Raw genomic sequence first — 27,796 nt, forward strand, 5'->3', positions numbered from 1 at the left:
TCCCACTACAAAAAGAGCTGCTACAAATATTTTTGCATATGTGAGCCCTACTTTTCTTTATTTGATCTCTTTTAGGGAATAGGCCTGGGGAATAGTGCTAGGTCAAATGTTACACACAATTTAATGACTTTCTGAGTATGGTTCCAAATTCAAGCTTGATGATTACTGAATAAGGTCATTAAGCCATGGTAGCCTGATGTTCTGTATTCTACAACAGGAACTGTATGACTTTGAGCAGGTCAGTTTTTCCCCTCTGGGACTCAGATTCCTTATTGGTAAAATGAAGGGGTTTAAGCTGAGATCTCTAAGATATTTTCAGGTCTAAATCAAGATGACTGGCCCTCCTTGAACCTGGACGGTACTAGAAATGTGTGAGTCCCTTTATATGCCCCAGGCGTCTTATTTTCTGGACAGATTACTTGTTCCTGTTTTAACTCATCATTAGTATTTTACCATTTCCAGTACAAGTTTTTCCAAAGAGCCTTCATATGAGTGACATTTTTATTGGTTTCTCTGTGGTGGGATTTAAAGAAACTCAGCCATTCGTATTCTAAACCAGTTTTTTGGGGAAGGGGTGGTTGCAGTTATTTCTGTACTGGGCCAGTCTCCATTCTATGTTGAATCTTCTTAGTTTCCCTCTCAAAGGGTGGAGTTTCCTGAGTTTGGCCCCCAAGTTCTCATTGTACCCCTTCTTTGGAGTCTGCAACCTACTGTGGACTGACCACTTCTCTCTGCCTTTATTGTCATTTCAATTCAACATATATTTATTGTGCACCTACTATGTGCAAAGTCTCATTCATGATGTTAGAGAAACAAAGATACAAAATGACCCAATGCCTGCCCTCAGGGAGTTTTTAATCTAATGGAGTCAGTCCAGAAGTCAATAAATACTTAAGTTCTTACTCTGTGTCAGGCACTCTACTAAGAGTGCAAAGAAAGACAAGAAAACAGTCTGCCCTAAAGGAGTATATATTCTAGTGGAGGAGACAACATGTAAGCAACTAAGTGTAAGATATATACAGAATAGATGGAAATAGAAATAGTAATTAGCACTTACTTAGCATTTTAAGATTTGCAAAGAGATAATATGTTCTTTCATTTGATTCTTACAACAGAGAAATGCTATTATTGTCTCAGTTTTATAGATGAGGAAAATAAGGTTAAGAGAGTTTAAATATCTTGCTTAGGAGTCACATAGCTGGTGAATGTCTGAGTTAGAATTGTAGCTCAAGTCTTCTTAACTCCAGGACCAGCGCTTAATGCACTATGCCACCTAGCTGCCTAATAATAGAAAGTAAAATGTGATTAGGGCAATAGGCAAGTCCAGGCTGAGTATTCTAGGTGAAAAATGAGTAAGGGAAATCACTTTCAGCTACAGAACCCCAGAAGAGCTTCACAGAGGAGGTGGCCACTGTGCCTGGGCCCCAGGACAAGAAGGAATGTCAACAGATAGAAATGAGGAAAGTACATGTCCCAGGCACAGGAGATAGGAGCAGGAGCAAAAGCTCAGGGAAGCTGGAGAAGACCAGACAAAATCATGAAGTAGCTACTAGATGACTTTGGATGGTACACAGGGTACTTGAAGAGGTGTAATGTCAAAAAAGGGGTGGAGGCCCATAAAAATGGCTAACTCAAGAGTTTGCATTTTACTGTATGGAACCACTTAGCAAGTAGCTAAGGGAGTTGTGTAAGCAAGGGAGAGACATGGTTAGACCTAGAAGGTTAGATACTTGGGTAGCTATGCAAATGATAGATTGTAGAGATTGGGGTGGTGAGCAAAGCCATCGGATTAGAATGATAGTGGATTTGATTATGGTTGTAGACTGGAAGAGGTAGGGGTGAGGGCACAGAGAGTACATTGAGGGTAGCATAGCTGTTGGCAGAATGGTCAAAGAATAAGACATTTGTCCTCATATCTAGCTCACCCCTTGTAGACAATCAACGAAACAATAAATCAAGAAGCTGGCAGCTACATTGCATAAGCAAGAACTGCTCAGGCCTAGTGGAAGCCAGAGTTGGTGCCTGGATGCTTTGAGGTCTCTAATGTACTCTGTCAATTGAGGAGATGAGAGGAATGCGAAATAAATGCTTGTCTTAGTCTTTGTCAGTGGTAAAACTTGCCAGAATATCTTCCTCACTAACTTGTAGATTAAAAGAAACCTTTTCCTTGATTTATGCTAGTGTGCAGACTCATTGTCCTTTGGCAGCTGTGAATGTTAAGAACTGATGTTCTTCCAACTGAGATCCCAGAGTCCCAGATGCTTAAGGAAAGGGTGGGATGTCCTCATTCTTTATAGACACTTTGATGGCACCCAGCAGCTGGTGCCTAATTCAGGCTTATGAAAGTGACAGATGAACACTTAGAAAGATCAGCACATCCTGTAGCTAAAACAAAACCCTGTTGACAGGGAAAGACATTTCACAGCTGGCAAGAGGTTTCCAGGAGTTGAAATATAATGGTTTTAAACCAAGTCAGTCATTACTGAGGCCAATCAGGTCTCCCAGTACATTGAAAGAACTTAACTGACATGATCAATGAACCACTGTGATTGATCTTGGAAGAATGATGGCTATGGCTTTGTAGATGGTTGTAAGTCACAGCCAAAGAATGCTGTTTAATGAAAAGATCCTTGTCAGTCTGAAGAGAGGTCTCAAGTGAGATACTGTAAGGATCTGTCCTTGGGGGCATTCTGTTTAGCGTTATTAGTTTCAATATGTCATAATTGAGATGGTGCAATCTAGTACAATTCTCTAAGACTCTGTAAGATTTTAGATTATACTGCTTTGGTCATCAGAGTCTTCTCATCAGCAGTTCCTTATAGCAATGAAGTCATAGGTCTGGTTAAATACCAATCTTTTTATCCACTTGAATAAAGGTGCAAATGGAATAATTATCAAATTCATGAATGGCACAAAGCTAGGAGGGATAGGTAAATCAATGAATCATACAGGTCTGAAAAAACTCAAGCAACTTTCAATTGACTTACTTAAATGTGTACCCTTTAGCAAAGCTCCAATTCTCCTCTTCCAGGCTATTTAAGGAGAGCAACTTCAAGATTATGTTGATGCCTATGCTAAACTCCTCTGGGCTCTTGACTTTAGAGTACCTATGATGAAAGCATTTTATATATTGCGAACCTTCAACCCACAGAGGTCAGATAACTCATACAGAGACACAAACAAAATCAGTGTCAGACCTTGGGGGGAACAAAGGTGTGATTTCCAGCTTGCTGTTTATATCCAGCGTGCTTTGCATAATAGGTGACTGATTGGGCCCAGGTGATAGAATTTGTCAATAAGCATTTGCTGAATGTCTAATAATGTGTGTTTGTGAAACTGGAAGTGGAAAGAACAATAAGATTGGAGTTAGAAGATCTTGGTTCAAAGACCAGCAACTTTACAGCTCCAGGAACAGTGTACTATTGTTCCTGTCTTCTCACAGTCCCTCCAGCATTGACTGTTTCCATCTTTTGTTCTTTGTGAATCATTATGAACGTACAAGGTGTGATGTGAGACCTGAACTGTTTTAATTTGCATTTCTCTTATTATTAGTGATTAGGAGAATGTTTTCTTTGTTAATTTGTAGTACTTCTTTAGAAAACTGTTCGTCTTCTTTGACCACTCAACTATTGGGGAATAGTTCTTGGTCTTTATGTTTATTAGTTTTCTGTCTTAGGTATCAGTGATATTTGACACAATTTTCCCCCCACTCTACAGTTTCTTATCTTATTCTGCCATCTATCTTATCATTAATTTTGTTCATACCAAACTTTTAAAATTTATGTGAATTTTCTTTTATGATGACTTCTCATTTCTGTTCAATTAAAAATTATCTCCCTAGCCATTTGCATTTTCACTTGCATTTTTTAAAAATGATATGCTCTTTTGTATAGCAGTCAGGTAGACATTTGGACCTTATTGTGGTATATGGTGTAAAATGCTCTTCTAAACATAATTTCTGCCAGATTGCTTCTAGTTTTCCCTAGTAGTTCTTGTCAAACTGGAAGTCCTCTCCCCAGTAATTTGCATTCCTGTGTCTATACAACACTGGGTTTTCTAATGCTTCTGGTAGAATATATTTACTTCAAAAGAGCCATGGGTGTGAGTACTACCTCCACTAAAATAGAATGAAGTGCAGGACAGTTTCATGAATTGCTGTGGCCAAACCTCTCCCTCGCAAATCTCACCTCCCCCCCAAAATAAACTTGGCCATCAACCTTCTAGTAATGATACACTCTGTTCATACTTAGTCTCATGTTCCAATGGTAGACATTCAAGTCATCACTGTCTTATCTAATATAGTATTAGACAAGACTTTCACTTAGGTAGTGACTCTCTAATATGGTAAGACCAACTTGTCAGTGCTTGGATATCAGGCACTCTTCTGCCTTGGCCTTCATGAACTTAGGGTCACATCTATGACAGCTACTCCATAGGAATCTCAGAAACCTTGTGGAGGAGATACTGCCTCTTCTTAGCTGCTCTGTGGGGAAAAATGGTGGAAAGTGACTATAATGTTTTTGCCTTCTTCAGGAATTTGAATTATCCAGTCATTCCTCACTTAGTAACCATTAATAAATTAAGATTATGCACCAGTGGCAGCCTTACTTAGAACACAGACCATCAGAACTGGGAAGGCTTTTAGAAGCCCATCCGGCCCAAACCCTTTAATGCACAAAAGAGGAAAGTGAAGTCTAAAGAGAAGGAAACTTCCTGCACACAAGTGAGGTGGTCACAGAATGGGGACTGGAATTAATTGACTGGATTTGGGGCTCACATTATACAGATGCATCTCCTCAACACATTTACTCTGACCCTAAAACCGCCTGGCACAGAATAGTTAAAAAGATTATTACTTTAAGACACTTCATTGGGAAGGAATGTGTAAGCTAGGGCATAACAAATAAAATTTTTGAGTATTTTTGGGGAAAAAAGCTCTTTCTTAAAAAGTTACTTTTAAGCCTTGGTGAGTCATAGAAGGTAGATTCTGGCAGAAGATAATTTGTGGATAGCACATGTTTGCACTTAAAATGCTGGAGTTTGCTGACTTCGAATAAACAGAGTGGGCAGCTAGGTGGCATAGTGGATAGAACCCTGGGCCTGGAGTCAGAATGTTCCTGAGTTCAAATCTGGTCTCAGATACTTAATAGCTGTGTTACCTTGGGCAAATCACTTAACCTTATTTGCTTCAGTTTCCTCATCTGTAAAATGAGCTGGAGAAGGAAATGGCAAACCACTTCAGTATCTCTGCCAAGCAAATCGCACATGAGATTATGAAGAGTCAGACATGGCTGAAATATGACTGAAAAACAACAACCAACAAAATAAGCAGAGGCAGATTAATCTGAGAAATCCTCATGGCGTAGGTAGGCTTAGACCCAAGTCTCCCATGCATGTTGTTCCTGTACTTTGTGAGTGAAGCCATGACCACTTCAATAGAAAACCTTAGCTCACATTCTTTAGGTAAACCCTCCTAGTTGTAGTTAATAGAAGCAACAAGTTAAAAAAAAACAACAAGGCAGGCCCCTTCACTCTACAATGTGAACCCATACATATAGCTTCAGAGGAAGATCTGATCAAAGAAACCATATTCAAGTGATAACGTTGTGAAGCCCCATTTATCATCAGAGACAGTCTGGAAAAAATGACTGAGGATAATGCATCTCAACCAACTTCTTCTCTGTCCTGATGTTGGTCTTGGGGTTGGTTTTCATTTAGAGCTTAAATAGTAACATCTTCTTCTTTACAATTTACACTCAGACTGAGTGAAAGGCAAAGGGACCTGAATAGTTAAGTTGTGAAAGTTTGACATCCAAGTGGCCTTTTGTTTTTTTAAAGCTTAACTTTGTATGTGGCGACACACTCTGTCTATAAGAACACATCAGTCTTGGGTCAACTGATGCAAGTCTAGCATGAGTGCTTAGAGGTCACACGCAGAGATAAGTTTTGCAGCTAATACTGAAGTGTAACCTTGACATTTTGACTCCATTATCTATAATCTCCTCATCTTCTTTTATCATAGACTGAAGGTCTATGAGAGGAAAGGAGGTCAGAGAGGACATGATGGAAAAAGAAAGGGCTAGGAAAGAATTCTGAGAGCTTTCATTGTTTAGGTAGATAATGAGTCTGTTCCTATCTCCCAAATGCTGAACAACTATACAATGCTCCTAAAGAAAGAATGAAATGGACTACTCAAGCTGGCCTGGACTTTGGAGGGAGAAGAATAAGACTCCTGAATGTTGTCTGTTGCTGGGACTTCACAGAGGCATTAGATGAATCAGTAATTATTTAGCATTTTAAGGAATACCCTAAAAAGGAAATTCATGTTCCTTTAATGGCGACGGAGAAGAGAGTTTAAGGCAGGACAACAAGGAAAGTATACTTGGCTGACCCAGTGACCCAGTGACTGCCTTTACTCTGGGACAGAGACAAACACCTTCAAATGGAAACTGGGAAAGGACAAGGATGGAATACAGTCAGAGATGTCTTCAGGGAGCCTTGGATACTATAGATTTCTGACCATAATAAGAAATGTCCATGATGGCCTAGCGCCCCATGCTTCAGGGTCAGAGCCTTTCTTGGATGAAAGCTGCTCAGATGTTTTATAGATAGGAGTGGGGACTGCACTCAGGAAGATTGTATTAGTTTTCATCTCCTCTGAAATATGTAAGTGTTCACAAAGAATGAAAACAGTCGTTAGAAAAGAAGAGGAGAGACAGGACTGGGAGAGCAACAGGAAGGAAAATAAGATTCTTGAGTGCCAATGTCTATTGCTGAGACTAGGCATTAAAAGCAAGGGAAACATCAGTCAATTAAGACTCTAGAAATGTCTCGTTTGGAATGTTCCACTTATAGAAGAGACCAAAGAAGGGGTTCATAGGAAGAGATTAGGCATGACAAAGTAGTGTATAGCTTGTTGGACAGAGAAAGATTAAGTCCAAAATACTAAGAGGTTTTCCTAGACTATTCAAGTTGGCCTGGAGACCTTGGACTTTGATCCCTCCAATTTCAGGATTCAGCTCTGGCTCTTGCCTATTTCTGACCAAAAATAGAGCAGTGGCAACTCTGCTGGGATTTACCCTATTCCTTAGACTCTTGGCATATCAGGTGTCAAAATACATGTCCACATGGACTCAGTATTTTATGTAGTCTACTATAGTGAAATTTTTAAAAAATCCACTGGATTTGAAGTCAGAGGACCTGGATTAAAATTCCAGTTCTGAGAACTTCTTATACTTGGGCTATTACAAAAACTTCCTAATAGTTCTTTCCGCCTCAGTCTTTTCCCCTTATAATTCACCTTGCACTCAGGATCTGAATCTATGACCTCTTACTCCAAATGCAGCAATCAGACTGCCATTCAATTTTGCCCTTCAGATTGTAGTGTTGGTTTGAATATAAGCCACATAAGTTTTTCACCTCCAAAGGAGAAAAATATACAAGTCTATACTGGAAAAAAAAAAGTCATACACATGCAAAAAAAAATCTGATTCTATGACATACCCAGCTGGCTCAATGTGTAAAGAAAGTCACTGCGGGAGCTTTTGGCATGGCAGCTTTAGTGTCTCTCCAGAAAGCCATCTAGCATCACACACAAGTGAAAAGTGCTTTAAAGGGTGCTGTGATAGCTCCCTTCTGAATCTATGAAGCACTGATCTGGGAGCCTGTGCATCTGGTACAGATTAAATGCCAAGCCCTTCCGTACCCTGAGGTTGGGAATCATGGTGATGAGGGTGGCATAAAGTTAGGCAGCCTGATTTCCAAAGTTATGGTTCCCATAGTAACAACTGGTATTTTACCAACCTATAATTTAGGACAAACTAAGTTCGGGGTGGAATGATACCTTCTCAAAGTGGGTATTGAACTCAATTGGAGCAGCCAGGTGGTGCAGTGAATAGATTGCTGGGCCTAGAGTCAGGAAGACTCATCTTCCTGAGTTCAAATCTGGCCTCGGACTTGTCCTATCTATATGACTCTGAACAAATTACTTAACTTTGTTTGCCTCAGTTTCCTCATCTGTCAAATGAGGTGGAGAAGGACATGGCAAACTACTCCAGTAACTTTGCCGAGAAAAGCCCAAATAGGATAACAAATAGTCAGACATGACTGAAAATGACTGAACATCTACAATATTAAACTCAATGTCATTAGGATAATGTTCATATTTTTCCATCTCTATTGTTGCAGTGACCATCTATTCATTGATTCATTCAACAAAAAAGTATTAAATATGTGTCTTGACCTTATAATACAATGTTAAGTATATATTTTGACCTTACAATATGATATTAAGTATATATCTTAAACAACCTTAACCTTGCAAAAAGGTCAAGACAGAAACACAAATAATCCCAGCCCAAGGCAGACTGTGAGAAAGGAGAGAGTGATCTCACCAGGCTGAGGTATCAAATGAGGATCATGAAGAATGTGAAAGCTAGACTGGATTTTGAACTACAGTTAGGATTTCACCAGCTGAAGAGAGCATGGGAGGCCATTCTAGATGTAGGAAACGATGGGAGAGCCATGACATAGATGACGAAAAGCATGGACATATGCAGCACACAGGGAATGGTCCAGCCCAGCTGAAGCAAAAGATGTATAGAGGAGCAACGAGAGTTCTTATGAAGACTTGTCCTCATATTCTCATCAGGCTGGACCTCCATATCACAGCAAAGTCCCTTTATCTCATTCACTCTGCCCCATTGACTTTGCCTGGATTTGTGGCTACTCATTTTGAGGTTGGGTTCATTGGTGGTGCTGTTGACTAAGAGAGAATATAGGCCCCAGATTGGAAATAGGTTATTCCCCCAGTGCCCAAGTCAAGGAAGAAAAGGCAGGCTTCTAGCTACATCTTGGGAGCAGAACATCCCTGGAAGGTGTGCCTTTTGTTGCCCAGAAACTACAAAAATATTCTATTTATTTGGCTGAAACTCTTTTTCCATTTGATTAAATTTAAATGAGGAAGTCATTGATTATTCATAACTTTTGTGCGTACATCTACCATGTACAGTCTGACAGGGTGAATACAGAAATGATGCATAGTAGAATGGATGGAGTATTGGACTCTGCATCAGGAAGACTTGGATTCAAATCTTGCCTTTGACATTTAGGAGCTGTGTGACCAAGGGCAAATAACTTAACCTCTGTTTGCCTCAGTTTTCTCATTTGGAAAATGGGGACAATACTAGCACCTACCTCTCAGAGTTGTTGTGAGGACCAAATAAGTTTTATTTGTAAAATGCTCAGTACAGTGCCTGGCACTTGGTGGGCACTATATAAATAGTAGTAGTAGTAGTAGTAGTAGTAGTAGTAGTAGTAGTAGTAGTAGTAGTAGGTAATGGCAGTTGTAGTAGTAATAGAAGAAGAAGAAGAAGTAGTAGTGGTGGTGGTGGTGGTAGAAGTAGTGGTAGTAGCTGTTGTTCTATGTCATTTGGCCTCTCTCTAAGACTGCAAGTTAGGCATAAGCCAGTAAAATCTTAGGTCCTTAGATCAATGACAGGGCAGAATGAGATATGAACCTATAAGAATGGGGAAAGTGTTATGGGAGTTCAGAGAAGGGGGAGCTCTCATCAAACTGTGTGATTGGGCTAGAACAGAAAATGTTCTCTAACTGCGTGGTCTAGAGGAACAAGGTCTTGATTTCATGTTAGGGTCCCCAGTTTAGGTCCTGGCTCCATGAATAAGTTATTTCACTTTCCCTAAGCCTCACTTTCTCCTCTTTAAAATGAGGAGGCTAGAAGGAGACCTACAAACTCTAAGGTCCCTTCCAACTTTAAATCTATGATTGCCCCCATTGAAACCTTTCTCTGTATTTGAGGCCTGGCTGAGTTGGGATCCTTTCCTGATTCCCTGCCCCTACAGTCACACACACATTCCCATTCCACACTCCAGCTCTAAGAGATCTGTCCATACTTGAACTTCCCACACCAGTTTGCTTATACCTCTTCTCCAAATTTACCTTGGGATTCTAGATTCAGAGATGGAAGGGACCTTAGAGGTCAGGCCAAATCTGTTCATTTTGGAAGATGAGGAAACTAAGACCCCCAATTTCCCCAGGGTCATGCAAAGAGTAAGTGGAAGATCTCAGGTCCTCTGACTGTGAATCTAACACTCTTTCTACTACATTATATTGTTGTCTGTGTGTGTTTCCTTTCTCTTCCCCTCCAGAATATAAGGTTCTTAGCAGAAAGGGAGAACATGTTATAAATCTTAAAGTACTATAGGATTATGAGTTATTATTTTTATTTCATCTCTAGCACCCAGCATAGTGCTGGAGTAGTTTCATAAATGTTCATTGAATTTAATTAATTTGAATTAATTAAATAGGACTATGAAATTCAGAGTTGGAAGAGACCTGAAAAATCCAGTCCTTTCATTTTATAAATGAGGAAACTGAGGCTTGAAAAGATGGAGTGACTTGCCCTAAGTCACAGAGGTAATTAACAGCAGAGTTAAACCATGGCTTTAAATTGAATTGAAGCCATCACTCTTCTCCTCCTTAAGTCCCTAGCGTTTTCCAAGAGTCCTTTTAAATATTGAATCCTTCCCATCACTGGTTTCTTATCCTATTATAAAAAAAAAATCAGACAGAGGAATGAGAGATGCACCAAGGGATGGATGAGCTCAGTGTGCAGCAGGGCATTTTGTGTAAGAAGTTTCAAAACTGTTTAATTAGGAAACCCTCAGAATGTTATTTCTTGTTTCAGGAAGACAGTTGAAATAGATTTCTGTCTCTTTCCAATTGCCAAGTGGAGCGTAAACTCTGTTCAAAATATTAGCCAACAGCTTTAAAAAAAAAAAAGTTTGTGCCTTTGTGTTCACAGGGGGAATGTTTATTAATCTGTCAGTGATGTGCACATTCACGGTCCGCTCTGATGCTTTTTTGTCAGCACATGGGTATCAAGTTCAAATTTGGCATGAATAGCAAAAAAGAACCTGCATTATTCTGCTGCTGTTGAAATGAGTGGGTTTGCTCATGGAAAGTGCTGAAAAGCCCTGGGAACCAAGGTCCAGTCTGTTTGTATCTCACATCTCATTAAACACTCAGCTCTGTGTGTACTTACAAGCTTTATATTTCATGAGATCGCAGAGTCTCAGAGCTAGAAAATTCATAACTTCTAATGATGAGGAGGTCACTCCCAAACTGGTTAGCCCATTGTCCTTTAGTTGTTACAACACTAGAGCTGAAATCTACCTCACCATGATTTCCAACCATTTCTTCTAGTATTTCCCACTTGGGTCAAGCAGAATAATTTGGATTCCTCTTTCACACGACAGCCCTTTGCATAGTGGAAGATAATTTATATCCCTCAGTTTCCACCCTGAAAGCTTCAGACTAAGCATTCTTCATTTCTTCAGCAGGTCGTCATGTGGCTTTATTCTTATCCTCCTTCTCTAGATCACTTAGTCCATTCCAGTTCGTTATTGCACATTAATTAATGATTAACATCAATCTACGTCAGCACCTTTTGGGATTGGCCCTTTGGTTGTCTCTGAATCTGTCTGAACATATTATCATCCAGCCTACCCATTTCCATCTGGTCCACAAGAATATCATGATAGACTCTATCAAATGCCTTTATTAAATCCAAGTTTGCTATTTCTATATTCATTCTATATTCTTCTAGTCTCATAAACCTGTCAAGAAAAAAAAGCAAATAATTTGGTCTGGCATGACTTCATAGCAAAGCTAATGCTGACTTTTAGTGATATCTGTTTATCTTTGTAAGTGTTTGTAAACTATTCATTTAATAATCTTTTCTAAATTTTTCCCAGAATGAACATTGATTTCACTGACCTATCATTTATAGGACTGACCTTCCCCTTTTGAAAATCAGGAAACAATTCACTAATTTCCAGCTTTTTGTCCTCTCTCCCATTCTCTACAGTTCCTCAGAGATCATAGAGAATGATTTAACAATCATATCCATAAATTTTTTGTAGAAGGGGGGGAGAATTTGAGGTGTAATGTCCGTGGGCCAGGAACGCTTGAACTCATTTGGAGCAGCTAGATGTGCTCACTCAGCTTAGGTGCCCTCACCAACTTTTTATTCCAGCTCCTTCCTTTTTCCACCCTTTCTAATCTGAAACTATCTTCTTTGACAGAGAGGGAAGCCAAGCAACTATCTGTCATCTCTCTAGATGGCCAGGCAGCAGGTTTATCACTTCTTTGTTTCCCCTCTTTGCCACTCACATAGCTTCAAAATCTTTTTTGTTTACCTTCACATTTTTACAAGACTCCACCCACCCCACTTCATCTCCATCATTGGTCTCCATGTTGCCTGTAGGCCAGCTTTGTGATCTGCCACAAGGATTGGTCAGAAGCAGGTCCAGAGATCAGATCCACAGTAGCGTTCTTGTTGTTCAGTCTTATCCAACTCTTCATGACTCCATTGGGGGTTTTCTTGACAAAGATATTGGAGTGATTTGCTATTTCCTTCTCCAGTTCATTTGAGAGATGAGAAAACTGAGGCAAACAGGGTTAAATAATTTACTCAGGGTCACATAGGTACTAAGTGTCTGAGGCCAGATTTGAACTCAGGAAGATGAGTCTTCTTGACTCCAGGCCCAGTACTCTACCCATTGAGCCACCTAGCTGCCAACCCTTCTTTTTGCATCTTTTTAGAAAGTTAAAACTTTCAGTAAGGCAGCAGGTGTTCTGTTAATCAAAATACCCATGATCTGTATTGGGACTTCATTTCCTCAATCTGGCAGAGCAGTAGGAGAGTCCTCCAGTAGTACTCTGTTTTTTCTGTCTTTTATCCTCATGGTCTTCAGGGTGCTTCATTCAACTGATCATAAACCATAGTTCCCATTCTGATTTGAATGCCCCAGGATTTACGTAACTAGTTCCTACAACACTGAAAAGAATCCTTACACACACTACTCTGGGTAAACGAACTCATTGCCCAATAAGCATCAGTGAATATACCACTGAATATTGAAAAAAAAAAAGACTAATCTCCTTCCAAAGCCAATCAAAGCCCTCCACAATCAGGATTTGGAGGGTACTAGGAGGGTACCCAGAGGTCATCCAATCCAGCTCTTTCAGTTTGCACATGAGGAACCTAAGGCTCAGAGAACTGAAAAGATCTGCACAGTAACATGGGTAATATGTGGCAGAACCATAAACTGAACCCAGGACCTTTTACTCCAGATCTAATACTCTTTCCACTGCTCTGCTCTAGCTAGTTCCAGTGTTGTTGTTGTTCAGTCATTTTCAGATGTGTCTGACTCTTCATGACCCCATTTGGAATTTTCTTAGCAAAGATACTGGAGTGGTTTGCCATGTTCTTCTCCAGCTCATTTGACAGATAAGGAAACTGAGGCAAATGGGGTTAAATGACTTGCCCAGGATCACACAGCTAGTAAATGCCTGTGGCCAGATTTGAATTCATGAAGATGAGTCTTCCTGCCTCCAAGCCCTCCATCCACTGTGCCCAACGAGTACTAATTGTCCCCTGTATACACATCTCATGGTTTCTTGCCTCTCTGTCTTTGCTGATACTTTTCCATACCCCTGAACTGCCCTCTCCTCATTTCCACCTTTGTAAGAAAAAGGATCATTTGTGGCTTTGAGGGTGACATATCAGTTGAATTACTTTGATTCTTTTATAACCTAATCCCTTTCTACCTTTCCAAGCCTCTTATATACCTTACTATCCTGTATTTAGTCTACAATGATCCAGCTACACTAGCATGCCTGTAATTTCTCAAGCATGGTACTCCATCTCCCACCTCCATATTTTTGTACTGGCTGTTCCCAGTGCTTGTGATTCTCTGTTCCCTTTACCTCCACCTCTTAGTTTCCCAAGACTCAGCTCAAATTTCATCTTTTAGAGGAGATTTTCCCTGGTCCTCCCTTCTCCTCCCAACCCCCTCACTACCACATTGCTAGTGCCTTCTCTCAAATATTACCTTCCACTTATACAGTTTCTATCTTGTACGTCCATAGTTACTTGGTATGTTGTCTCCTCTATTAGGATATAAGCTCTCTGAGGGCAGGAATTGTTCTTTGCCTTCCTTTGTATCCCTAGCATTAACCACAGTGCCTGGCACAAAGTAAGTGCTTAATAAATATTTACTGAATTGATTGGCTGATTATTGAATTGAAGAGGAGTAGTCTTATTAAGCCCTTTATATTTCCTTGTAAACTAACTTTGGAACAGGTCTGTAACTTAATTGATTCATAGAATTTCTACTGAAGAAACTCCCTTGCCTGTCACACTGTATATAAATATATATGTATGTATATGTGTGTGTGTGTGTGTGTATCAAAAAAAGAACTTGAACTTTTCTCTCTCTGACATCAAGGCCTAATTGTCTCTCTACCAATCCAAAATGCCTCTCCTAGCTAGGTTGTTGTTGTGTTTGTCTTCATTCTCTAAGAGGACCATGACATCAAGATGATGACATGACTTGCAGTTGACTTTGACTTGAGTGAGGGAGGGCTGCACAAGGTCACCAGCCTCACTTTCGTCTCCTGAGCCATCTGGGTCTAGTGGTCTGATATTCATTGGGACGACTGGAGACGGCTCAGGATGCAATGTGAGATCCTAGCCCTTTCAGGCTAAGGTCTTATCACATTCTTACTTTGAATGAGATATACCCATTCAATGAATAGGCTTCTTTAAGTTTTTTGGTTGTTGTCCTTCGAGGACGACCAAAATGACATCACCATGATAAAGTGAAGTTTCAGTGTGTACAACTGTGGCTGATCAGATCAATATGAGTTCTGAATGCTCTACCACAGTTTGGGCACAGATAGTTTGTGTGAACATTTGGGGTGGTTACTCCAGATCTGTGTATCGTGTTATGCTGTTTCAATTCTGCTTTGCTTATAGAGCACAGCACCTTTTCTAGAGGCAGTTAGGTGGTACAGTAGATAGAGGACTGGCCTTGGAGTCAGGAGGATCTGATCTCAGACATTTACTAGCTGTGTAACCCTGGGCAAGTCACTTAACTTCAATTGTCTTTAAAAAAGGAGAGACTACAAATTTCAGCAAAAGTGCGGAATTCATAGAGGGAATTTCCTTATCTGGGAGTTCCCTGTATCAAAGAAATCCTAATTCCCATTAAATGGAATGATTAAGGTGATTAGGTGATTAAGTAGTGAAATATGGGCAGAACATTTAACAAACTTACCATTCCATCAGGAGGGTGGATAAGTCTGGCTTTGGCCAAATATGCAGAGGAAGCCTTCTTCCACAGACCCAGTTTGTCAAAGCCCTAAGTCGGCAGAGTAAAAGAGAGGAGAGAAGTGAGGATTCTGGGAGGGAAGATTCACTTCTTCTCTTGGACCAGGCTGTATGTGGCTACACCAGCCTAGACAGATTTACTAGGTGCCAGGAGAAATCTAAGGGACTCTAGCTAAGGCTTAGGTTAGAAAGAGTGGGCACAGCTCTGTCTGAAACTGGGTAGATGTCTTACATCCATATTTCTAATTACTGTACCCTGGCATGTTATTGCCAAATTTGTATATTCCCTTTTCCCTTGTAAATAAGTCCTAAGAATATGTTCTTGTGCTCAGAAATATGTAGAAAACAGGACTAGAAAGGGAAAGGACAGGTAGGTACTAGAAATGGACATCAAGACAAAATTGCAGGAGCTAGAATAGGGTACAAATAATAGGATTTGCATGCAAGTTTAGAAACTGGCAGAAGTAAAAAAGGTCATACAAATAGAGCAGTTTTGTTACTCCCTTATTAAATCACACATATAATACATGTATGCATGAATGCATGCACATGTTTATGCACACATAATGGAGGGACTAGACAATGAGAACTCAGTTCTCATGCAAGCTCTGACAGCTCCAATTGTTACACCTAAGAGGGATCTTCTGACCTTTTGGGGCTCATGAGTCATAACCTGGTCTATTTTACCTCTGATTCTCTTTTACCTAAAATAGGGAAAGGATGAACACACAGGGAAAGAAGTAGTGGCCACTTTGTGACCAGGTGGGAGAGAGGGCCAGGGCCTTTCTTTCATCTAGGGTGCCGCAGTAGCTTGGGTCTCAAATGTCACCTGGTGAAAAATGTTTCATCTCTTTGAACCTCTTATATGCAGAATGGAAAGCCTTCTCATCATCATCTAAGCAAACCCAGGAAATAGTCGGAGAATACATGCATGTGCTCATGTAAGGAAAGGAAAAAGTCTCCTCTCTGTTGTTTTCTGGAAAGAAGCTTACCATGCCACCCCTTGGATTTTGCAGGAGTACTTATAGTGCATGCCTGAAGTACTGGGCTCTCATTGTCCACTACCCCCATTAGATACGTATGTGACCTTAGACAAGTTATGTAACCTCTCTTGGCTTCAGATTCCTCATCCGTAGAATAAAGAGGTTAGATGAAGTGACATCTAAATTGTCTTTCAGTTCTAGATTGGTGATCATAACATTATAGTGGGAATGAACCTTGGAGATCATGTTTCAACTTCATTTGCAGATAAGGAATCTAAAGATCAGAGGTATTGAGTCACTTTCCCAAGCTTATATAATCAGTGGCAGAACTGGGATTTGAACCTGAATCTCCAGACTCCAAGGGCATTGATCTTTCCATCACAGCATGCAATTCAGTGGATAGAGCACTGGGCCCAGAATCAGGAAGACCTGAGTTCAAGTGTGACCTCAGATACTTGCTATCTGTATGACCCTGTATAACTTAATGTCTATTTGTCTTAATTTCCTCACGTAAAAAAATGAGGACAGCCCCTACCTCCCCTGGTTGTGAGGAACAAATGACATAATATCTGTAAAGTGCTTAGCACAGTGCTTGGCACCCTTAATAAATGCTTGCTCCATCTTCTCTTCCACTATATAATACAAGCCTTCATCAACTCTTACCTGAATTCCTGGCCTCCTAAGGGGTCTCCCTTCCTCCTTGCTCCCTGCTTCATTGAATCTTTTAAGAATCTTCCTTCAACAGAGGTCTGATCTTGCCCTTCCCCTGTTTTAAAGCCTTCATGGCACTCCCACTGGCCTGGAGGATAAAGTTTGTGCTTCTTAACTCAGCATTGAAAGCTTTCCATGTCTAACTCACCCAGCCTTTCCCCTCCAGTACTGCCCTTGAATGCACTCTGCTCCACAGCCTAACTGAACTTCCTCTTCCATGAACATGCCTTGCGGTTTCTTACCTTTATGACATAACCCACGCTGTGTCCTTTGCTTTCAATTCTCCTTTCTGAAATGATTTCTGCTGAAGTCGTATCCATCCTTCAAAGCCCAACACAAATACTACTTTCTCCAGGAAGTCTTTACTCATTCTCCAAGTCATATGTTATTTCTCCTCTTACTGAACTTCTCACTACATTTGCTTTGTCTCTTTTTATTTACTTAACATATTCTGTCTGATAGTATAGAGTTATTGATGGACATCTCTTATCTCCACCATTAGACTAAACGCTCTGACGGCAGGGACCATTTCGTACTCATCTTTTATTCATATATAAGTGATTGTTGAGTGGATGAATAAATGAAAAGAATGTGAAGGGCTAAAGATGTGGCATATACAGTAGGGAAGAATAAATACTAAATTTATTAATTAGCTTCCTATTTACGTCTGTTGTTACTTCTAGCTATTTGCACCAACAACCTCTATTTTGATTATTATATGGATGATTGCTGTCCAGTAGTGTCTAATTCTTCATGACCCTGAAGACCACAGTACCCCAATACTGTCCATGGGATTTTCTTGGCAAAGATACTGGAGTAATTTGCCATTTCCTTCTGTAGTTCATTTTACAGATGAGGAAACTGAGGCAAGCAAGATTAAGTAACTTGTCTAGGGTCACACAGCTAATAAGTGTCTGAGGCTGGATTTGAACTTGGGAAGATGAATCTTCCTGACTCCAGGCCCAGCACTCTAGCCACTGTGTCACCTAGCTGCCCATTCTTCAACAATCCCTACCTCATAGGGCTGTTGGAAGGGCAAAGGGTAATGATTAGGAAAGTGCTTTGTAAACCTCAAAGAAGTATACATCAATTGTTATTGTTCCACTTTGATCACTTTTTAACTATAATACACATGTATTTTCCCTGCATATCCTCCCCACAGAACACCATCTCTGGGTCAATTCTTAGAAAAGTCTGTGTATGATAGCAAAATTTCTTTGTTTTCTCTCTAAAAGTAGTTTTGTTTTTTTTTCTAGTTGCTCAGTCTGTCACATGGTTAGTCCTGCATGGTACTCTTTCCAAAGTCCCTTATAATCAAAATAAGGTACATCTCATCCAAGGAAATTGTCATCAGAAGGAAGCACTGTAGAGAACAACCACCAAACAGACCAGCTCATTACTTTTCAGTGTTTCCTGATATGATAAAAAAAGAATCACAAATCATGTTTTGAAGAGGTTCTCTTTTCTTTTACCATGAGAGGCAGCATGCTATAATAAATGCATGTAATAAATGAATATATGAGACAACATCTGGTTCCAAATACTTCCTCTGACAGATACTGCCTTGTGACCCTAGGCAAGTCACTTAACCTCTAAATGTTTTAGACTACTCTCTAAGACTATAATTTGTGTAAAAGGTGCCAACCTGCATCGATAGAGGGAATGTCCTCACTGGGAACTCCCTCTTTACATCAGTGAAACCACAGGTCCAGTTTTTATCCCTATTTACTTTTTTTCAAATGACCTTGACAAACACTAACAAATATGAATATTTCATCATGCGAAGGACAGAAAAGGCTGATTGCATATATGAAACTATGAACTATTACACAGTTTTTAAATTTTTATTTTTAAGTGCATTTATTATTATTTGTAAGTGTACATTAAATTTAACATGATAGTAACAATACTTCCCTACTTATCTGTCTTTTTCAGAACTTCCATCTGCTCCTTCATTAAATATTTCATTGATATCCTTTTCTTCTTCTGTATTGCTACCACCACCCACCAACTCTCATTCTTCACTCCTCCCCCACAGTTAGAAACCCTCACTTGTAACACATTAGTATAGTGAAGCAAACCAGATCATTTAATGACTGTGTATGAAAGTCTGTATTACCTATTCTACTCCACACTAGTTTGAATAAATGTTTTCTATAAGTCAGTCCCTTTTGTCATTCATTATGGTGCAATAATATTCTCTTACATGCATATACCATGATTTTTTCAGCTGTTCCCCAGTTGACAGACACCCAGTCCTTTGTTTTTTTAGTATTCTATTATGCTCTGTGTTCTTACTTCAGAGATTCTACCCAGCTTTTCAGAAAAGGATACTTGAAAATTCTCTATTTTATTAAAGATCCATTTTTTTTTTCTTTTAGTAGTATACTTAACTTTGCAGGGTTTTTCCTTTGGTTGTAAATATTTTCCTTCTGCCTTGTGGTGTGTCATATTCCAAGATTTTCTCTCTTTCAGAGTAGTTGCAGCAGAGTTTTGTGTGATCCTAACTGTTTCTTGCTATGTATTGTTTGTAGTTTGTTTATTTGCTCGTTTCCCTTACCTAAAAGCTCTTGATTTTGGCCATCATATCCCTGGATGTTTTCAATGTAAACTTTCTTTCAGGAGATGATTATTAGAATTTTTTCTATTTTCATTTTACCCTCTGATTTTACTAAGCAGTTTTTTACATTCTATATTTTATATTTATAAATTTAAATAGTCATAATTTATGTCTGAATTATACACATAATTTATATTTTATATTCTAGCAGGCAGTTTTATTTTATAACATCTTAAAATATGGTACCCACATTTTTTGTTTGGTCGTGGACTTCAGGGAGTCTGACGATTTTTAAGTTATTGTTCTGTGGGAGGAATATTGCCTGTTTTATGTAGGTTGGACTGATTTTCCTTCTCAGAGTCTACATGGTTTGACTTCCTTGCTGCCTGACACATAAAAGGCCCTACCTCTTCTTTTATGGGGAGTTTGTGTTGGAGGTTTTAGTGGAATTCCAGTTGCCTTTCAGAGACGCCTTTCTGATCTAGCATGGCTGTTGCTGTGAGGAGTGCGGAGGTGAAAGAACATAGCATTTTATCTGACTTGTATAGTTTTAAATCTTAAGTAAAGTTGCTTTTATCACATTTTATGGTATATGAGTATTTCATTGCATTCTAATTCTTAGCTTGAATTATTGGACTGGCCTGAGTTAGGCCTAGTCCACAATACTCTCTCTGACCTGTTTTCCAAGGGAACTGTTTTTGACTTCATATGTTCTTCTAATTTTTCAGTCTTTTAATTTTGTTCTAATATTTCTTATTTTGTGGAGTCTTTTAATTATGTTTGTTCTATTATGTTTTTCAGGAAGCCTACTACTCTATTCTGTAAACTTTCTACCTTCTGTTATGTGAAGGCAGCTTCACATAACATCCACTGGTATAGTAGATGAAGTGCAGGGCCTGGAATCAGGAAGTTCTGAGTTTAAATGTGGCCTCAGATACTTACTAGTTGTGTGACCCTGGGCAAGTCACTTTCTCTCTATTTACTTCCGTTTCCTCCTTCAAGTTGGGAATAATAATAGCACCTAATCCACAGGGTTGTTATGAGGATCAAGTAAGATAATATTTGTAAAGCACTTAGCACAGTCCCTAGCACATAGTAGTCACTATATGATTACTTATTCCTGTCCCTTTTTCCCTTCAGTTCTAAGCTATTTATTCTTCAATTTTTTTTCTTAAAGAGCTTAATTTCAATTTTTAAATTTCTTGTTTCATTTCTTCCATCAATTCTTGAAGTCCTCCCAGCCAAGTCATTCTTCTCCCTTCTCTCACAACCCCACTCTCCTCAACCTGTACTTGTATTTACCGTGGAGTGAATCTCTTCTCCTATATTTACCTCTTGGGTTTCTCTTAACCCATAGTAATTCTTCACCATTCTCAGAGTTTTCTTCTATTTACTTTTTCTTCTATTTACTCCTAGCACCAATTTTAGTTTCTAGACTGGGCCTTTGTTCTGAGCTCTACCATGCTCTTGGATGGAGTAGGCAGGACATACTTAGTCTTGTTCCTATTTAATCTGAACGCTGCAGCTGCTGTTTTTCTGTGGTTTTGGAGGGGGTGGTTGGTTCCTGGTACCCCTTCCTGCTCTCTTCTGTAGCCTTGGCCTGGGATAGGCCTAGGTCCTAGGTCCAAAACTGAACTCAGCCTCTGCTATCTGCTGTACTCACTGGCTTCTGCTTCCATTTTCTTATTGTGTCTTCCTCCCCATCTCTTTTCCCTCTACTTGTAAAATCCCATACTAGAAGCTAACTCTGTACTCTGCTATTTCCAACTATGAAACTCTCAGATTTGGGGCTATTTTAAGGATTTCTGAAGGGTCCCCCAGCGTGGGCTGCCTATGCATTACCCATCTCCAATTTCTTGGGCAGTGAACTGCCAAGGCTCCAGGGGTCTACTTCTAATTGTGTGCTTGCAACTTATCAAAGGAAAGGTCCCAGTTTGTCTTCCTTAGTTCCCTGTCCCAGGTGGCAAAAATAAGATGGTAAGGAGAAAAGTGAGGTAACCATATTACAAGTGACAAAAGAATTTCCCTGAGTTAACATAAAGGATTGAAGGGTTGGTTAGCACTTTAATCTCTGATGTAGGTTGAGTCATTGGACTTCACTCATACTCCTATGGATAAGTCATTTAACCCACCAGAGCCTCAGTTTCCTCATCTGTACAAAGGGGACAATAAAACTTGTATTAACTCCTTCCCAGGGTTAATGTGAAGATTAATGGAGGTAATATGTATAAAGCACTTTGTAAAACAAAGAGTAAGGGCATCTAGGTGGCATAGTGGATAGAGTGCTGGGCTTGGATTCAGGAAGACTCATCTTCCTGAGTTCAAATCTGACCACAGACATTTACTAGCTGTGTGACCCCAGGCAAGTTGCTTAACCCTGTTTGCCTCAGTTTCCTCAGATGCAAAATGAGCTGAAGAAGGACATGGCAAACCACTCCAGTATCTTTGTCAAAAAAAACCCCAAATGGGGTCACAGAGAGTCAGACATGACCACAAAACAAAGAACATTCTTGAAGTGTGAGCTGCTACCACTATAATTGCTGTTATTTGTTTTTAACTAAATTATTTAGAGAAGAACACTGATAAAGTGCCCTTCACAGGTTCCATACATGATCAGCACTTCTCCATTCCACTCGCGGCAGATAGGACATCCTTTCTTCCAATGTCAATCAAACCCTTGCCTGTGGGGATTAGGTCAGATGTGTAGCTGACTGGGTATATCCTAACTTAATCTACAGTTACTAAGAAAACACTCCTGTTGTGTACCCTGCCCACAAGAGTCAGGAGTTCATAACCAGGTATTCAGAATGTTTATTTTGGTTATAGAAAAAGCCACAAGTCTTTGGGAGGGACAAGCTTCTGTGTCCAGGGCTTTTAGCATCCCCCACAGGCTCTAACGTAGGGATCATCATTCTGTCAGTATGAACATGACCTCAATGGACTCAGCCTAAAATATTTCCATTCTTTTCCAGGTTAATGAAATCTATCATGATGAGTCATTGGGAGCCCACATCAATGTCGTTCTGGTGCGGATAATCCTGTTGAGTTATGGAAAGGTAAGCAATGGAGATTTTAAATCATTAATCAGAGGACCAGTAAAAGGGGCAAAGATGGATGTCTGTGATTTATGGTATTCATCAGGGATAGGAACATTAATGTGTCCCTGATTACCTCCTGTGGTCATTGTGAGAGATAAGGACCCTGTACCTCATAAGCACTTCATTGAGCTCAGAATCTAAACCAGTTTAGACAGTTTGCTGGGCAACTTCTCTAATTCTGTTTCCAACCTTATTCCTCTGCTAGATAGCATAGTATCCATCACTTCTACCTCCAAACTTAGCCTTCAGTTGAAGTAATATTATGCTCTTTTAGGAAAATGTCAATTACCTTGATCCTAAAGTTGGTAGAGTGACTTGAACAAGGCCATCGAAATATTCAAATGGATCTGTGGTCTCATCCATTTGGGTGTTCATTTAATGATGAAGATGGCAACCTATCCCCACCTAATCATCTTCTGTAACTCTTGTCCAATCCTCCCTATAGGGAGTCAACCCAATGTGCAGGGATATGCTGAGTATGGCTCTAGGAGCAGACTGAGTCAGCTTTCTGAGCATTAGCCTGACTAAGTATGGAGAAGCTTCTCCCCTACATAGATTATCCATTTGGTAATTCATTCTTTAACCAAACTCACCACGCCTGTAATAAATAACAGACTTTAAAAGCCAGATCCTGACTATAAATCTATTGGTTTTTTCACTATACTACACTGCCCCCAAGAAGTGCTCATTCAGAGCACTTGTGTTCAATGATGAGGACATGTCCTTACTTTTCAGTTTCTCCTAACAAGTTTCCCTTTGCTGAGGTGTGAAAACACAGCTTGAATATTCAAATTGTTTTAGACAATCTCTCTTTGAAGTGGTCAGAATAACACTTGCACTCTTTCATTATGTCCCACTCTCAGTAGAGCCCAGTCCCTGACAGGATAGGAAGACCTCCACCCCAGGCATCTATTATCAAAGACCAGGACAATTGCGTTCAGAGAAACTGTCACCAGATGCTTTGTCATCAGATGATAAAGGTTTGGGACCATAATAGCACACCCGAACTGCCTGCTAAAGTGGGCAGGGGTTATGATCTGAGCCCTGGGAACACTTGTAATGTGCAGAATGAAGTGAGTTAAGAGAACAGTTCATACAATAAACACATTTTTAGATCAATATCTTTGAAAGACTTAACTCTGATCAATGTAGTAACTAACCATGATTCCAGAGAGCCAATGATAATAAATGCTCCCTACCTCCTAACAGATGATGGACTCTAGATGCAAAATGAGGCATACAGTTTTTGACAAGGCCAACATGGGAATTTGTTTTGCGTGACTATTCATACTTGTTACAAGAGTTTTGTCTTTAATTTTTCATTGGGGGAAGGGGAAAGGGAAAAAATAAATATTCATCTATTTAAAAAAAAAACCCCAAAACTCCTACACCCATGAAACACAGGTCCTTGAAGTATTTGAGCTTGTCAAGCAAAACAGGAAAGTGAAGTTTTATATGAATTGACCTTTGGGGAAGAGTACATGAGAAGAGGCTCCATTAATGGATGATGAGTCAGCCTTGTTTTATGCATATTCATGTCGCTTTTAAGTACTTAATGAAGGTGACCAGTGATGACGGAGGGGGGGTGCGGGGGGGGGGGGGTGTTGCACCTTTCATATCACATATTTGGGATGTGCTCATAACAGTTCCTCAGACTATCCTGTTGGGATCTAAAAAGCCTCAGAAGTAACAGACAGATCTCTGAGAAGAGATGAACAAGGATTCCTCACTTAATTATTTGATATTGTTAGAAAATGGGTCTCCTGGAAAATTGAGGGTTTATGTTTTAAGGGGTTGGAATTTCAGGAGTTACTGGAGTCTAACCCTAGTGCACCCCTTAGGACACACACATACACACACGCACACACATACACACACACACACACACACACACACACACACACACACAAGCACTTTCTAGAAGCTTCCAAGATATGTAATGTCAAAGCTTGCCAGAGGCAAATGACTTTCATTTCCCCCACTTTGTAGAAGTCCTCTGCCTTCTGCCTCCTGTCTCTGGCTCGTTCCTTTCCCTGTTTCCATTCTCTCATGCTCTCAGTCCCTAGAGTAGCCTTTAGTCTGGGCTGCCTTCACGGCTTCTCTCCCCATTCTCGTCAATCCTTTTCTCTCTTCTTTCCTCTGATCTGCAGTTCTTTTGATTCATCCCTCTTCTTTTTCTTTCTTAGGCTTAGATTCTTTTCTGTCCTTCTTGTTGTTCTTAGTCCATTAATTTCTTTATCCTCTTTTCTCTCTTAATTTCCCCTTTCTGCCCCTTTTCTTTCCTTTCTCCTTAATCTCTTCTCTTCTGATGCTCTAATTCTGTCCTACTTTCCTAATCCCTTTATCTTCTCTCTTGATTTTTCTCCTTGTGTTCTTTTTTCTTCTTAAACTCCTGTTCTTTTGACCTCATCTTCTTTGTGTTAATCCTCCATTGCCTTCTACGGTAACTACTCTTCTCTCCCTAGGCAAGGAGGAGGTATAGTAAGATAGTGCTTTGGGGCCTGGAGTCAGAAAGACTTAAATTCCAATCCAGCTTCACACACTTTCTAGCTATGTGACCTTGGGCATAGGTGTATGACTTGAGGTGTCCCAGTTTATTCAAGTATAAGGTGGGGGGTAATAGCACCTACCTTTCGAAGTTGTTAGGAGGATCAAATGAGATGATATTTGTAAAGCACTTAGCACAGTGCCTGGCACATACTAGGTTGCTTAATGAATTCTTGGTCCCCACTCCCCTCCAACTCTTTTCTTTTAATTTTCACTGCATGGCATGACTTTAATAGCATTCTCAATGGTGTGAAGGCTGCCAAGCCCTTTTCAGGTTTGCTCTTCCACCTTTGGTGTCTACCTGGAGTTCAACTCTCACCTGTGGCTCTAAGGAGCTATAGCACAACCAGCAGCCGCAGCCTGATAAACTGTCTCCACAAATGAGCTAAACCGGGTTACAACCTGTGGGTGAGTTAGGGGGTGTCTACTCCAAGCATGTGAAGACCTCCCCCAGCAGAATGAGAAGATGAAAACAGTTTGTTCTGACAGCTGTGAAAGCAGTTGAAGCAGGTGCTGTGGAGCACTTAGAGTTTGGTCAAACATCAAAGATGCCAAGATCATCCACTGTATCCTCACCCATTACTGGTCATCTTGACTTTTGTCCTGCCACTGGACTTTGGTGGCTCTGGAAGAGAGAGTGAGGCTGATGACTTCGTATACTTTTGCCTCGTTTAAATCCAGTTCACTCAAGAGTCAAGACATCATCCCATGATGTCATTGGTCTTCTACAAAAACAAAGGACAAATAAGAACACTCCATATGGGAATAGTAGAGCTGTCAAGGGGAATAGGGAGAGTTGAGTCCTCTGCTTCTTCAGGACCTGATCTCCAGACTAAGCTTATCTCTGGGATGGGCCATGATGAGGCCTGATGAGGTCACACCATACTGGATTGAAATGGCACTGTTCTTCCAAGGACTCCAACACCACTGTCTGATACTGCTCTCACAATGACCTTTGAAATAAAGACAAGTCCTGGTATAAGCTGAGATGTGAAGATGGCAAAAGTTCATCACAGCCAGGGACAGTGACTTGTCCAAGGCCTTTTAGAGCCCAAGTCTCTTAACTCACAGCCAAGTTCATCTTGTTGACAACAGAGCAACAAAACAGTGGTCTTCAGCCTGTGGCACAGTGGACAGAGAGCCAGGCCTGCAGTCAGGACGACTCAACTTTATGAGTTCAAAATTGGCCTTAGACGCTGGCTGTGTGACCCTGGACAAGTCATTTAACTCTGTTGGCCTCAGTTTCCTCATCTGTAAAATAAGCTGGAGAAGGAAATGGCAAACCACTCCAGTAACTTTGCCAAGAAATCCCCAAATGGGTACACCAAGAGTCAGATAAAACTGAAATGACTGAACGACCACAACAACAAATTCATGGAGCTCCAGATTTTGGGGAACATAGGTCATAGATTTAGAACTGAAAAGGACCATAGAGGTTACTCAATCCAACCTCTTCATTTTAAAGATGAGGAAACTGAGTCTTAGAGAAGTAAAGTGACTTCTCGAGATTTCAAAGTCAATAAGACAGAGCCAGGATTTGATCTCTTGATCAGCACTCCTTCTACTGGAATAGCCAAGCTTAAGAGACTTCTTCAAATGAGGCACCTGAAGTGCAAAGAGTTCATGTGAAATAAGAGGATCTGGATTCAAATTCTATTAACTTATTATTTGCGTTCCATGGGGGTAAACCACTAAACAACTGTGGCCTTTATTTCCTCATCTAAAATAAAGGAATTGGATTAGGTAACTTCTAAAGTCTCTTCTAGCTCAGAGTCCTATGAACTATAAATTGAGAGGAAAGTAGTGTGATCATAGTGGCCTTATTAAATCCATAGTGACCCATTCTACACTGGGCCTGGGATTCTTGGTCATCAGATATAGCATTGAACTACCAAGAGTTGAAAACCAGATGACATGAGATTCCAAAGTTTAGGATTACTCCTAGCAAGTAACAGCAGCAAGGATATCACTAAAAGTAAATGAAAGAGAGGTGAGAATAAGGTGGATAGTATTACTTGTTGACACCCACAAAATGTTAGGGAATATCCTAGACATATGATCTGCACCCTGAGGGTGGAGGACTTAGGAGTACACAGACAAAGCTGCACAAGATGAGGAGGTGTGGGTGAGATGCAATGTGTACCATGGGAAGGAATACTCACACTAAGGAGATCAAGGATCCATTGAAGTTTCTACATAATAATGTCACGTTTCTCTAGCACTTTAAATGTTTCCCTAATGCTCTTTCATTTTACCAATCCCATGAAGTGAATAGATTAACTATTCTAAAATGAGGATAAAGCTCTAGTATAGGGGCATAGGTGTGTGTATAAACATGTATATAGGACAGCTAGGTGGTGCAACGGATAGAGTGCTGGGCCTGGAGTCAGGAAGACTCATTTTCAAATCTGGCCTCTGATACTTACTAGCTGTGTGACCCTGGGCAAGTCGCTTAACCCTGTTTGCCTCAGTTTCCCCATCTGTAAAATGAGCTGGAGAAGGAAATGGCAAACCACTCCAGTATCTCTGCCAAGAAAACACCAAATGAAGTTACAAAGAGTTAGACATGACTGAAAATAATTAAACAACAATACGTATAACTCGCATGTGTGTATGTGTGTAACTGTCTATTTCTGTATATGACTATGTCTATATTTTTAGGTGACCTTGGGCAAAGCATTTTTATGAATCTTGACTTGC

General features: G+C 40.2%; 1 protein-coding gene across 2 annotated transcripts in view; it reads left to right on the forward strand.

The window, feature by feature from the left end:
* ADAMTS2 (ADAM metallopeptidase with thrombospondin type 1 motif 2) overlaps positions 1 to 27,796 on the forward strand; it is a 448,064-nt gene that overhangs the window by 308,388 nt on the left and 111,880 nt on the right. For both annotated transcript variants that reach the window (XM_072630735.1, XM_072630736.1), the window contains one exon: positions 22,424 to 22,507. In XM_072630735.1, coding sequence (XP_072486836.1) covers positions 22,424 to 22,507 — 84 coding nt within the window. The remainder of the gene's footprint in view (positions 1 to 22,423; positions 22,508 to 27,796) is intronic.

This window comes from Notamacropus eugenii, chromosome 1, assembly GCF_028372415.1.
Source record: "Notamacropus eugenii isolate mMacEug1 chromosome 1, mMacEug1.pri_v2, whole genome shotgun sequence".
NCBI lineage: Eukaryota > Metazoa > Chordata > Mammalia > Diprotodontia > Macropodidae > Notamacropus > Notamacropus eugenii.